The 13,879-nt window shown below is 48.5% G+C and overlaps 2 protein-coding genes across 6 annotated transcripts; both read right to left on the reverse strand.

Annotated features, from left to right (window-relative positions):
- Window positions 1-1,423: 1,423 nt before the first annotated feature.
- Window positions 1,424-4,997, reverse strand: LOC115547228 (gap junction alpha-3 protein). Of its 2 annotated transcripts, none has more exons than XM_030361291.1 (2): window positions 4,686-4,997; window positions 1,424-3,271 (listed from the first exon to the last, which is right to left on the reverse strand). In XM_030361291.1, exon 2 carries the CDS (start codon window positions 3,208-3,210, stop codon window positions 2,074-2,076), a length of 1,137 nt encoding a protein of 378 aa, XP_030217151.1. In that variant the 5' UTR covers window positions 3,211-3,271; window positions 4,686-4,997; the 3' UTR covers window positions 1,424-2,073. The 2 variants fall into 2 exon arrangements, with proteins under 2 accessions (XP_030217151.1, XP_030217150.1); XM_030361290.1 differs by having other exon boundaries at window positions 1,424-3,274; window positions 4,686-4,996.
- Window positions 4,998-7,646: 2,649 nt separating this feature from the next.
- Window positions 7,647-12,290, reverse strand: gjb1a (gap junction protein beta 1a). Of its 4 annotated transcripts, none has more exons than XM_030361306.1 (2): window positions 11,803-12,290; window positions 7,647-9,902 (listed from the first exon to the last, which is right to left on the reverse strand). In XM_030361306.1, the coding sequence occupies exon 2, from the start codon at window positions 9,886-9,888 to the stop codon at window positions 9,166-9,168; it is 723 nt and encodes a 240-aa protein (XP_030217166.1). In that variant the 5' UTR covers window positions 9,889-9,902; window positions 11,803-12,290; the 3' UTR covers window positions 7,647-9,165. The 4 variants fall into 4 exon arrangements, with proteins under 4 accessions (XP_030217166.1, XP_030217165.1, XP_030217163.1 ...); XM_030361305.1 differs by having other exon boundaries at window positions 7,647-9,959; XM_030361303.1 differs by lacking the exon at window positions 11,803-12,290 and adding an exon at window positions 11,021-11,193 and having other exon boundaries at window positions 7,647-9,959.
- Between the last annotated feature and the right edge of the window lie 1,589 nt (window positions 12,291-13,879).

The following is a 13,879-nucleotide window of genomic DNA, read 5'->3' on the forward strand; positions in this document are numbered from 1 at the left end:
GGGTCGAGTGTCTCGGGGGACACATCAGCCTGCCACGCCCGCTCTATTCTGGACGGCAGAGATTTGGTGTCAGAGGGCGGGGCGGGGGGGGTTACGACCCGGGGGTCCAACCCGTCACCTGTCCCGGGGGGGGTCCGCCCGGTCCTCCGCCGCTGCTCTGGGAATAGTTCTGCCCGACGGTCAGGAGGGTCACGGGACTCCTGCTGCGGTTTAAATATTTTATCTGGAGGTTGTGTTTCTGTCCGGGACGACTGCGATGAGATTCAGCCAGACTCTGCAGAACCCTACTGGGACCAGGCCTACTGGGAACCAGGCCTACTGGGAACCAGGCCTACTGGGAACCAGGCCTACTAGGGACCAGGGCCTACTGGGACCAGGGCCTACTGGGAACCAGGGCCTACTGGGAACCAGGCCTACTGGGGAACAGGCCTACTGGGGAACAGGCCTACTGGGGAACAGGCCTACTGGGGACCAGGGCCTACTGGGGCCGATGGACGACACGGCTGTCATATTAATATTGATATCTGGATTTGGACTGATATTTCTCTTAATGTATAAGTTTAGATTAGTCTGTGTGATACAGCCGACACTCGCACGCACGCACACACACACGCACGCATGCACGCATACACTCACGCATGGCCACACACAGGCAAGCACACATGCACGCACACACCCACGCTGCCACACATGCATGCACTCATGCACACACACACGCGCACGGATGGCCACATATAGGCATGCATGCATGCACACACACGCGCGGCCACACACATGCACGTTTCCATGCATGAACACACATACACAGACACACACACACACACAGACACACACACACAGACACAGACACAGTTTGTGTACCCAGGGCATAAGCAGACTGCTGGTCTGGTCCTAGTTTGGATGTTTTACCCAGCAGCTATATCGGTGCTAGCCCAAACTGGATGTGAAATGAATAGTTTAGAAGATTGAAATGGAAATCTTCCTCACATCTCCGGTGCTCGGTTCTCCACTTCATTCTTTGGTTCAAATTCACCTCGGAAACTCAGTTGACATTCACTACTAGTCACTACTTTACACACTTTATACCGTAACCTACCTGAACCTAAGACAATATAACAGATGTGATATCTGAGTCTCTGGTTTACTTGGATATTCTCTGCTATTTGCTGGTCTTTGGTCTTTACATAAAACCACCACACAGACACACACACACACACACACACACACACACACATGCGTTTTGTCTGCTGGTTATTTATATACCAGAGAACAGCCCTGAGGTCAGCGCAGTAGAAGTTCCATCACACTTTGTCCTTTAAACACTGTGTACACACAAATGCGCAAAATGGGTAACCGCATGAAATTGAACCATAAAAACAACACAATTTGACACTTAATGAAACAATACTCAATCACAACCAGATTAAGGGGGAAATAATTTACTTTAGCGTAAACAGTTTTCACAAGGGCAAGCCACATTTTGTCAACCACATTAAGGACATTAAAAGCCTCCTCATCTGTTATCGTAACGGGAAACCATTCAGACGGAAGCACAGTCATGTTTCTATTTCAGTGCTGAACTGCATGCTGGCTCAGTGGGTTCTGACTGCACGCTCCAATACATGAACAATGGTTACTCCTACTTTTCACAGTTTCAGTTTTATTCAAGTACTTAATGGCCCGTAAACACACAGCGTCTCCACCGATCACCTGCGCCCCTTCACCACTTTACTGGCAGTAACAGGCTCCACCCAAGTCTTGATGCCATTCTCCGCTCCACCTTAAGGAACTCCACCCACATCTTGATGCCGTTCTTTGCTACAGCTGCAGCTCCTCCACCTGCAGCTTAATGATGTTCTCGACTACACCTTTAGACCGTCCACCCGTGAGTTGATGCCGTTCTTCGCTACACCGCCAGCTCCTCCTCCTTGACCTGGACGCCGTCCTCCTCTAGATTTCCAGCTCCTCCACCTCCACCCTGACACCGTCCTCCTCCAGATCTCCTTCTCCTCCACCTCCACCTGGACACTGTCCTCTCGATCTTCCGCTCCTCCACCCTGACGCCACCCTCCTCTAGATCTTCAGATCGTCGCCGCGCGTCTTAGTGTTGCTGTGTTTGCTCGTCTGGCTGTTGCGTCGCTTGTTCTCCGCCGGTCTCTCGAAGGACCCGCCGCCGCCGCCGCCGCCGCCGCCGTCGTCGCTCTCCGCCCGCCGCTCCACCGCCAGGTTGTCGCGGTTCTGCTTGGACACGGCCTTGCTGCTGTAGGGGTTGCTGTAGGCGGCGCCGCCGGGCTCGGCCAGGCCGTAGCTGGAGTCGCCGTGGAAGGCCTCCCCGCCACCGCCGCCGCCGCCCCGCCCGCGCGCCGCGTGCGCGTGCGCGGTGTAGTAGTTGTAGTTGGGGACAAAGTGCATCACGGCCGGCGCCTCGCTGGGCATCCGGGTCAGCTCGGCCTTCCTCTGGCGCGAGCGCCGGAAGCGGAGGCCCTGGTGGCACTTGGTGAATCCCAGGTGGTAGATCTCCACCAGGTTGAGCAGCAGCGACAGGAAGGCCACCACCAGCATGAACAGGATGAAGATGGTCTTCTCGGTGGGCCGCGAGATGTAGCAGTTGACCGTGTTGGGGCAGGGCCAACGGTCGCAGGTGTACATGGCCTTCAGCTGGAAGCCGTACAGCAGGTACTGCGCCACGATGAAGCCCACCTCGAACAGCGTCTTGAAGATGACGTTGAAGACGTACGTCCGCAGCAGCACCCCGTGCAGACGCACCCGGCCCTGGCCGTCCTTCACCGGCGCCTTCTTGGCCTTGCCTCCACCTCCTCCTTCGGCCGCCAGCAGCTCCTGCTTCTCGCTGTGCAGTGCGTGCTCCTCCTCGCGGTCCTTCTCCTTCTGCTGCTGCTTCTCCTCCATGCGAACCAGGTGCAGGATGTGGCCCAGGTAGATGAGCGTGGGCGTGGACACGAAGATGATCTGCAGCACCCAGAAGCGGATGTGGGAGATGGGGAAGGTGCGGTCGTAGCAGACGTTCTCACAGCCAGGCTGCTTGGTGTCGCAGGTGAAGCCCGACGACTCGTCGCCCCAAACCTTCTCGGCGGCTGCGCCCAAAACCAGGATGCGGAAGATGAAGAGCACGGTGAGCCACACCTTGCCCACCACGGTGGAGTGCGTCTGGGCGCTCTCCAGCAGCTTCCCCAGCAAGTTCCAGTCGGCCATTGCGGCAATCCCCTTGGCAACAGGCCACCTTCAGATCTACGCAGAGTTCCCCGGGCCGATCCTGCTGGGGACCAGAGGTCAGGGGTCATGTTAATTATTATGTTATAATTATTATTATTATTATATAAATACTTGTTATTAGCGAGTGACACAAGAACGCAGGTCGAGACGTTGACATCCATTTTAACTCTGATTTACGAGCACCAGAACTATGTTACCAGTTACCCTGAACAGGTGCCTTAGAGCGCCCCCTAAAGCATGGGAATAACAATGCATACTGTTGACTATCCATTGCACGCATGACATTTATAGTGTCGCAGAAGGATTCGATGAGACAGTCAAAGGTTGAGCTGCTGAGTCTTGGATTCCATATGCATCGATATTTATCTTTATGTATATTCAAATAATACAACATCAAAAATATATGCAAATAATAACAATAATTATAAGAAGGAATCTAATAAAACCAAGAAAACAGAAACATGAGGGAATAATGAAGATAAACATTAGAGCTGTGCTCTAGTAATCCTATCTGAGTTGGCGCCAACTCTCTGACGGTGTGTTTGTGAAGAGATGAGCGTGGCCAACGAGTTCTGGTATTCCTGGCTTCCAGAGAGCGGGATGAGTGATTGTTGATCATGAATGATGAGTTATTAATCCTAATGATTGTGTTGACGTGGCTTATGACCATCCTATAGAGGTTCACTGGGTTGGGTTTACTCTTTAGTCCTGAACTTGTACAATATTACCCTTTGAATATTGCTCAACATCTAGGGTTCCTCTGAAAATAAGACAATCCTAACGTATTTATGAAAACCTGAATGAAGAAAAGAAGAGTGTCTGTTTTTGTTTATCCATTTCATATTTTGTGTGAATAATTAATAATTATTAATATTTAATGTGGGGTTTAGATCAGAACCTTTTTAGAGAGAAGAATATTATGTAACCCTTTCTATTAAATCTAATAATAAAAACATTCTCTCCAGTTAATATCCATCATATTAAAGTTTAGCCCCCAAAGAACACTGCACACAGAGACTTATTTCATCTCTTTTATTTAGGACGCAAAATCGGCTGCGCAAAAAAGGAGAAGCAAGGAGACACAAGGAGACACAGGGAGACACAAGGAGACACATGGAGACACAGGGAGACACATGGAGACACAGGGAGACACTAGGAGACACAGGGAGACACAAGGAGACACAAGGAGACACAGGGAGACACAGGGAGACACAGGGAGACACAAGGAGACACAGGGAGACACAAGGAGACACAAGGAGACACAGGGAGACACAAGGAGACACAGGGAGACACAAGGAGACACAAGGAGACACAGGGAGACAAAAGGAGACACAGGAGACATAAGGAGACACAGAGAGACACAAGGAGACACAAGGAGACACAGGGAGACAAAAGGAGACACAGGAGACATAAGGAGACACAGGAGACATCATCCCTCCTCCACCCTGACTCACCCAGCTGCGATCATCTCCCAGAACCAGATCTCGCTCCAGAAATAGTTAGTTGTCTCAGAAAAGCGTAGACGATATCTCTCCGGTCCGCAGACGTCCCATGTCTACCAGGACCTCATCAACCTCTCGTCCCGGTTCAGTCCCTGAGGACCGGGCTCTAACGCAGTGCTTCTGTTCTCAGCTACAGGCCAGGCGGGTCCATCGACCTCCGTCCAGCTCCAAATGAGAAGGTCCTCGCTGCCCACAGCGTGTCAGGCCGGTGGTCTTCCTGGGATATGTTTACGTGTGACTGTCAGCAGGAACGGGCCAATAGGGATAGAGGTTAGATTGCGGCTCGGGGCTTTAAATAGAGGTCTTAAGGGCGTGGCTGTGTTGTTTCCCGGCGAGGGGGCCGACAAGCTGACCTCCGACACTCACAGAGTTTATAAAAGGTATTCCTCTCGTTAGCCATCCCCATAAACACAAGGTGATGAGCAGGCGCCAGCTAGTGCTAATGCTAGAGACTCTGAGGTTGTTAAGTCCTTCTAAAGGAAGCTGAGACTTGTTAAATCCTTCTGAATGGAACCAGGACTTGTTAAATCCTTCGGCATGACACCAGGACTTGTTAAACACTTCTGAATTAAACCATGACTTGTTAAATCCTTCTGAAGGAAACAATGACTTGTTAAATACTTCTGAATGAAACCATGAGTACTTTGTAGGCAATCAGACGCAAAAGAGAGTTTGATGATAATTATTGTGTGTGTGTGTGTGTATGTGTGCCTGTTTCTGTTGTATCTCGCTGTGCGTTTGTGTGTGTGTGTGTGTGTGTGTGTGTGTGTGTGTCTGTGTCTTTGTCTGCGTGTGTGTCTCTTTGTGTTTGTGTGTGTGTCTCTTTGTGTTTGTGTGTTGTGTGACTGTGTGTGTGTCTGTATGTGCATGTGTATGGGTGGCAATGTGTCTGTGTTGTGTGTGTGTGTGTCTGTGTTGTACGTTTGTGTGTCTGCCCCAGCTGTTGGTCTGACCCAGTGAACTACTGGCCTTGAGCCAAGCTATTGATAACCCGGGCGCGTGTCTGTGTGTGTCACACTGAATGTGTGTATGAATGTGTGTTGCAATTTGTATCTGTGTGTGTGTGTGTGTGTCTGTGTGTGTGTGTGTGTGTGTGTGTGTGTGTGTGTGTGTGTGTGTGTGTGTGTGTGTGTATTACTATATGTGTGTGTGTGTGTGTGTGTGTGTGTGTGTGTGTGTGTGTGTGTGTGTGTGTGTGTGTGTGTGTGTGTGTGTGTGTGTGTGTCCTCCATGATCCTGATGAGATGGCTTCACACAGGTGGACGACTCCCACTTAAAGAGAGGACCTGCTGGTGGCCCCGGGGTCGTGACCCCAGCGTGGTGACCCTATGAAGCCTAAACTCATCCTGTAGACGTCATAAGATCATAAGCTCCCTTTGTTGAGTTCAAACCTGCATATGAAACATTCCTACCCACAGATAAACTCCATTAAAACACATCGGAACTGGAATGCTTCTCCAGGTAAAACACGCCGATCCAGAGTCGATCCAGAGTCAATCCAGAGTCAATCCAGAGTCAATCCAGAGTCAATCCAGAGTCAATCCAGAGCCAATCCAGAGTCAATCCAGAGTCAATCCAGAGCCAATCTAGAGCCAATCCAGAGTCAATCCAGAGTCAATCCAGAGTCAATCCAGAGTCAATCCAAATCAATCCAGAGCCGATCCAGAGCCGATCCAGAGCCGATCCAGAGTCGATCCAGAGTCGACATTTTGATAAATAAACCCTATTATTCTCAACCTCTTTTGCCCGACCTTGGGAAAATATCTCATAATAATGTTTAGGCTATAACTTAGGCTACAACGCAAGCCACTAGAGTTTGTATAACTTTAACTACAACTCAAGCTACTAGAATCTAGTGGTTTGAGCCACTCAAGGTTGTATAGCTGTAGATACAACTCAAGCAACTAGAGTTGATATAACTTTAACTGCCACGAGAGGTTATATAGCTAGCTGTAGCTATAACTCAAGCAACTAGAGCTTATATAGCTTTAACTGCCATGAGTGGTTATATAGCTTGCTGTAGCTACAGCTCAAGCTACTAGAGCTTATATAGCTTTAACTGCCATGAGTGGTTACATAGCTAGCTGTAGCTACAACTCAAGCTACTAGAGTTTATATAGCTTTAACTGCCATGAGTGGTTATATAGCGGGGTCATCCCTATGTTCCTTGGGTCCTACGTTCCCCGCTCGGGGAACATAGGACCCTTTTTAAAAAAAAAAAGGTCCTATGTTCCCCGTTTTTCCCAAAAAGGGTCCTATGTTCCCCTGTAGCCATACATACCGGGGAGCATAGGACATAGGACCCTTTTTTTTTACAAAGGGTCCTATGTTCCCCAGTCTCATACAAAGAGGGGAATATCGGAGCCGGGGAACATAGGACCCGGGGAACATAGACACGCTCCCTTATATAGCTAGCTGTAGCTACAACTCAAGCTACTAGAGGTTATATAGCTTTAACTGCAATGAGAGGTTATATAGCTAGCTGTAGCTACAACTCAAGCTATTAGAGGTTATATAGCTTTAACTGCCATGAGAGTATATATAGCTAGCTGTAGCTACAACTCAAGCTACTAGAGGTTATATAGCTAGCTGTAGCTACAACTCAAGCTACTAGAGGTTATGTAGCTAGCTGTAGCTACAACTCAAGCTACTAGAGGTTATATTGCTATCTGTAGCTACAACTCAAGCTACTAGAGGTTATATACTGTAGATGTAACTTTAGCTACAACTCGAGCCACTAGAGGCCGCTAATAGTAAAACTTAAATAGAGCAGGTTTAACTTACACAAAACTCTAAGCCGGGGAGCATAATTATATTCAAGAAATCATTTAAATTATTCTAAATCATAAATACCACGTCATTAAATACTTATCTTTTTGCCGTCGTTGTGTGTTTGCAGAACCAAGACATTGACCGAAAACTTAAAAACATTATTTTATTCAAGTGTTTAAGAAATAATTGAAGACTTTGTCAACATTCACGATGAATATTTACACATTAAATCAAGCAAATTAGGGTAGAGGGTGTGGATTCAAAGAGTCTTAGCAATACATTATTAGCAATACGTTTAAATATTACTAGCATACAATAAACTCTACATTCAAGTGGAATGGTGAACACGATTTAAGATGTTATAAAAATATATAATATCAATTCATTTGCATTATATATACATTAATAAGCATTCATTATTAACGCATCATTACATCATCATGTTTCCTGGTCTTTTTTTTTCCACGGCTGACAAATGCATTCGTTGTAAGCTAATACATATTAATAAACAATTATTAATAATAACAAGTCATTATAGTTTAACCATGACTAGTCATTGACAATACAGGAGAGCAACATGGCCAAATATTCAAAACAGAATAACAAGAGCAACAAGTCTAACAATATTGTGCAAATATCAGTACCTTTACCATAACCATTACCAATACTACTACTGCTGTTACCCGGGTACACTCACCTGCAGTATCGTGGAACCGGTACAGTACATCAGAAATACTTTCACACCAGAACCAGAGACCCAAAACCCTCTCCCAGACCGTCCCTGTATCAGCTGTGACTGACGGGTAAGGGTCCGGTCTCGCCCGTCTTAAGGGTATGACCGCCGGGGGTCTCCGGCCGTTCACCCTCTCATCAGGGGCTAACCTCCGGGGGTCTCCGGCCGTTCATCCGCTCATCAGGGGCTAACCGCCGGGGGTCTCTGGCCGTTCATCCTCTCATCAGGGGGTCCGCAGCAGGAAACTTCACTGAAGCTGAATTAGAGGAGGTTAATTAAACGTGTTAGTTCCGTAAGACTCTGAGATGTCCGTGTGCGTCGTGGGGGGGGGGGAGGTGCATGTGTGGTCTCTCTTCTTATCTGGTCTCTGGTTTCTAGACTTTAGTGTCTAGTCTGGTCTCTGCTCTTATCTGGTCTCTAGTCTGATCTGGTCTCTGGACTTTAGTCTCTAGTGTGATCTCTGGTCTACTCTGGTCACTGCTCTACTTTGATCTCTGGTCTTATCTTGTCTTTAGTCTCTGGTTTCTAGACTTTAGTCTCTGCTCTGGTCCCTGGTCTGGTCTGGTTTAGTGTCTAGTCTCTGGTCTAGTCTGATCCAGTATGGTCTCTACTCCAGTCGAATCTGATCCAGTCTGGTCTCTACTCTGGTCTAGTCCCAGGTCTGGTCTGGTTTAGTGTCTAGTCTCTGGTCTAGTCTGATCCAGTCTGGTCTCTACACTGGTCTAGTCTGATCCAGTCTGGTCTCCTCTCTGGTCTAGTCTGACCCAGTCTGGTCTCCTCTCTGGTCTAGTCTGATCCAGTCTGGTCTCCTCTCTGGTCCAGTCCCAGGTCTGGTCTGGTTTAGTGTCTAGTCTCTGGTCTAGTCTGATCCAGTCTGGTCTCCTCTCTGGTCCAGTCCCAGGTCTGGCCCTGGTCCCGCGGGTGCTGCTAGTAGGAGATCTTGTGGGCCAGCCAGCCCCAGAGGCCGCCCCCGTCCTTGGTGTTGCTAAGCTGCCTCCCGCAGGCCTTCGCCACCAGGAAGAGGACCTCGGCGATGTTCAGCAGGATGCAGACGCCCGACACGGCCAGCATGAACACGGTGAACACCGTCTTCTCGGTGGGCCGCGACACGAAGCAGTCCACCGTGTTGGGGCAGGGGTACGAGTCGCACTTGACCAGGCGGATCATCTTGTAGCCGGGGTAGATCATGTAGAAGAGGAACATGAAGATGACCTCCAGCATGATGCGGAAGAACAGGCTGATGACGTAGGTCCACCACAGCGCGCCCACGATCTTCATCTTCTGGCTCTTGATCTGCTCCAGCTCCTTGGGCCCAAGGCGGCCCGCCAGCTTGTGGATCTTCTTGTCGACGTGGCGGCGGTGGGCCACGTGCATGGCCACCAGCAGCGCCGGCGTGGACACCAGGATGAGCTGCAGCGCCCACAGGCGGATGTGGGACACGGGGAAGAAGTGGTCGTAGCAGACGCTGTTGCAGCCGGGCTGCTGCGTGTTGCAGGTGAAGCCCGACTTCTCGTCGCCCCACACGCTCTCGGCCGCCACCACCAGCACTAGGATTCGGAAGATAAAGAGCACCGACAGCCAGATGCGGCCGATGCCAGTGGAGTGACGGTTCACGCCGCTCACCACCGCGTAGAAGGACGCCCAGTTCATCTTCGGTTCCGGGTCTGGGGAGCGCGAGTGGAGGACATACGCCTCGTTAGATAGCTGCAGAGCACTTTCAACTGAAACGTGGAATTAAAAAAGATAATGTTAGAAAAGCTCCGGCAGGGACAGGAAAAATATAGAATATAAAATTATAAAACACTTTGTTAGATAAATATCAGTGAATACAGGAATGCATTAATGTTTAAAATATGGAAATAAAAAATACCTTTTTAGCTAAATATCAATAAGTAAAGGAATACATTCATATCTTAAAGATGGAAATAAAAACACTTAAATATAAATATCGGTAAAAAGAGGAAAATGTTAATATTCAAAATATGGAAACAAAAAATAAGATGGAGGATTACATTTTAAACATTGAATGTAGAATCCTAAAACACCTTAATAAAATCCGCAAACACACATAATACATTTAGAAATATCTTAAATATTCCATTAAAACACCTTGATCAAAATGTCAACCGACACGGGAATGCATCTCGAAACATCTAAAACCTTAACATCAGACGCCTTATCAGCAGTTATCAAACGCAGACACTCTGTACTCCAGACCATGTCTAGACCGTCTCTACCCCAGACTCGGTCTGGACCCAATCCAACCCCAGACCCTGTCTATACCCTATCTAACCCCAGACCCTGTCTCGGGGGGACCATTTCAAACCCTCTCTGCCCAGACCCTATCTAGACCGTCTCTAACCAAGACCCTGTCCAGACACTCTCCATCCCAGACCGTCTCTACTGCAGACCCTGTCTAGACCATCTCGACCCTAGACCCCTTCTAGACCCTATCCACCTCAGACCGTCTCTACCCTAGACCCTGTCTAAACCCTATCCACCTCAGACCATCTCTACCCTAGACCCTGTCTAGACCCTATCCACCTCAGACAATCTCTACCCTAGACCCTGTCTAGACCCTATCCACCTCAGACAATCTCTACCCTAGACCCTGTCTAGACCCTATCCAGCCCAGACCCCTTCTAGACCCTAGCCACTCAAGACCGTGTCCCCCAAACAAATCGAGGTGATGTCATCGCAAAAAAACCCAGCGCCGTGATCTTCTCCCCGAGGTGGTCCTCCGTCCTGTGGAGGGAAAACGGAGGCGGTTGCCGTCGGTTACCGGGCTCAGCTGGGGGTGTTAGAGGCATAGGCGGCGACGGAGACGGACGAGCAGCGGGACCTGCTGCTGGTGGACCATGAGGATCAGAAGGGGAGCCGGGTCTCTCTGCCGCCCCGGGACCCGGGACGCCCCTTAAGAGGCGAGAGGAACGCCGCGGTACCCCGCGTCATGTGACCCCCCCCCCCCCCCCCCCCCCCCCCCCCCCTACCAGCGTCATGTGACCCTGTCTCACCCGCGACGGCCTGATTCAGAAGTTGCAGTCCGCGGTGTTTACTCCTGGGTGGCTGGTCTGAGACATTCTGCGGTGAGTGGGGGGGGGGCCCTACGTGGGACGTCCCGGTGCCGGGACTGTGTGTGATCCCATGTTAGATTAGGTCTGAGGTGGTGGCGGGGCGGGGGCGGGAGTCATGTGAGGACCACAGAGCACATGTCTGACCTCGGTGTCTGGGTGTCCACCACACGGTGCCTCCGACAGGGAGTCTGGGATAAGACCGCTGAAGACAAGAGCTTTAGAGATGGAGATCAGACATCCGAGAGTGGCGAAGACCCTCAGAGATCCTCAGAGGACGTCTACACAACTCGACATTTAGGGTGGGAAACACGACAACCAAACAAACAAGCTTCAACACAGAGCAACACACACACACACACACACACACACACAACGCCACCGCCAGAGAACCACACAGCTCAAACCAAACCCCAAACACACGACGACCGACGCCTCCAGAAAGAAACGACCGCGCGAGGAAACGGGCACACAGCGAGGGAAAGAGCTTTACCTTCAGCTGTTATCTCCGAGCCAGCACGCCCATCCACGTTTAGCTTGGCATGGATGTTGTCCTCGCTGTGGACGGGCGGTCAGGGGCAGGGATCAGTGCCTCATGACTCTGCATCGCTAATGACGGCTCGCTCTCCGGCCCGGCCCGTACGGAGCGGGTCACACGCACCGGCAGCACATTCACACAAAGGCTCCTTGTGCCCCGCACACAAACGGCTTTTTGAGTCCGCATCAAACGTCAAAGCGTCGGCCATCGCCACTCTCTGGAATCTGGGAGTGGGGGGCGGGAGGTCCGCTCTGCCCCCCTGCTGTGGTCTGAGGAGAGGAAGAGGAACAGGAAGAGGTGGACGAAGAGGAGGAGGAGGGCTTTGACGTAATTTGAAGTAAGGAAGAGGAAAGTTGACGGCCAACAACAAAGGCCGCCGCGTGAATGTGGAAGATAAGCGGAGAAGAGGAGTTTGTTTCTGATAACGACTCGCGTCGCGTCTAACCTTTCAGATCCGGACCATTGCGTGTGTGTGCGGGTGTGTGCGTGCGTGTGCGTACGTGCGTGCGTGTGTGTGTGTGTGCATGTGGGTGCACGTGCGTGTGTTTGTGGTGACGAGCCCTTAACCTTTTTCTAATACAATACACAGCATTATACTTGGTATACTTTATACAGTACAATCATATACAATTTACAATTTATAGTACATTGTATTATATTAACTATTCAGCGATAGTTTAATTTACAATATATTATACACAATATACATATACGTATTATATGCAGTTTACAGAATTATTGTTAGGCCTAAATAAAATAATATTTGGTTCCTGTTGGTTGTCAGTTGAGGTCATGGGTAGGTAGGGTATTTTTTTTTTTTTATTATTATTTTTTTTCCATCTGCAGCGAATGATAGGTAGGTTGTTTTCATTTAAAAATGAGAAAATTCGCTCATCCTAGTACAGAATGAAGAGGTGCTGCACCAAAACGTAATTATACTTAGCATCAAAAATTAAAATTAAATCTTTATAAAGCTTTATAAAAAAAGATTTTTTTTTATTTTTTATAAAGCTCATAAAATAATTTGGGTCGCACATAAATTGACAGGGTCGGTCTGAAACCGGAACCAAACAATTTTATTTTTTTATGCCTTATTACGAAGGATGGGCGGGTGTCCTTCCTCTTCACCGGCTACAGAAACACTGAACACTGGGACGACTGGTCAGTGACTCTCTCAGTCTCAGTCTCAGTCTCAGTGTCTCAGTCTCAGTGTCTCTCTCTCTCTCTCTCTCTCTCTCTCTCTCTCTCTCTCTCTCTCTCTCTCTCTCTCTCTCTCTTTATATATATATATATATATATATATATATATATATATATATATATATATATATATATATATATATATATATATATATATATATATATATATAATACACACCAGAATCAGTATAGACTCAAGTATAATCTTATAGTATAATCAGACTATAAATATATTCTATTCAGATGGATGGAGGGAAACTATAGCTTTATCCTAGATGGATGGAGGGAGGGAGGAAAGGAGGGAGGGGGGGAGGAAAGGAGGGATGGAGGGAGGAAAGGAGGGAGGGCTAGAGAGCAGCAGCTGCTAGATCATCGTCCTCACCCAATCACAGGGAGAGGCCTCAAGGGGGGAGATGTCATTGGCTCCCACATTTATCTTGATTCATAAGGAGGCAGGAAAAATGTAATTATATTATTCAATATAAACATAGTTTTTTAAATATTCATGATCATGATTGCCAAATGATTTTAGACTTGATTGCGTTTTGTGTAAAATAATAATGAAAAATACTCATTATTAATATTATTATGTATCGTAAGTTCGGTGTTTGTTATTTGGCATTCACAGTACATATTTTCCTACTACCATAAACATACAGTATGACCTGGTCTTGTGTCGGCCAACTTCCCATTCTGCTGGTAAAACTGGGTTAATCTGTTCACTGGGTTATTCACTCAGCGACAACTTTCTCCCTTTCCCTCCACGCATGAACGTGTGCGAGCAGGCCGACATGCGTGGAGATGACGTAGACGTCCGAGCGTCTTCAAACAA

The sequence above is a fragment of the Gadus morhua genome, chromosome 7 (assembly GCF_902167405.1).
Source record: "Gadus morhua chromosome 7, gadMor3.0, whole genome shotgun sequence".
Taxonomy (NCBI): domain Eukaryota; kingdom Metazoa; phylum Chordata; class Actinopteri; order Gadiformes; family Gadidae; genus Gadus; species Gadus morhua.

Excerpts from the sequence above, each read along its gene's own strand:
- gjb1a (XM_030361303.1), bottom strand. The coding sequence starts at position 11,048 with ATGCCTCTAACACCCCCAGCTGAGCCCG. Across the intron at positions 9,960-11,020 it reads AACACCCCCAGCTGAGCCCG|TTGAAAGTGCTCTGCAGCTA; the intron begins GTAACCGACGGC and ends TCCACGTTTCAG.
- LOC115547228 (XM_030361291.1), bottom strand. The coding sequence starts at position 3,210 with ATGGCCGACTGGAACTTGCTGGGGAAGCTGCTGGAGAGCGCCCAGACG.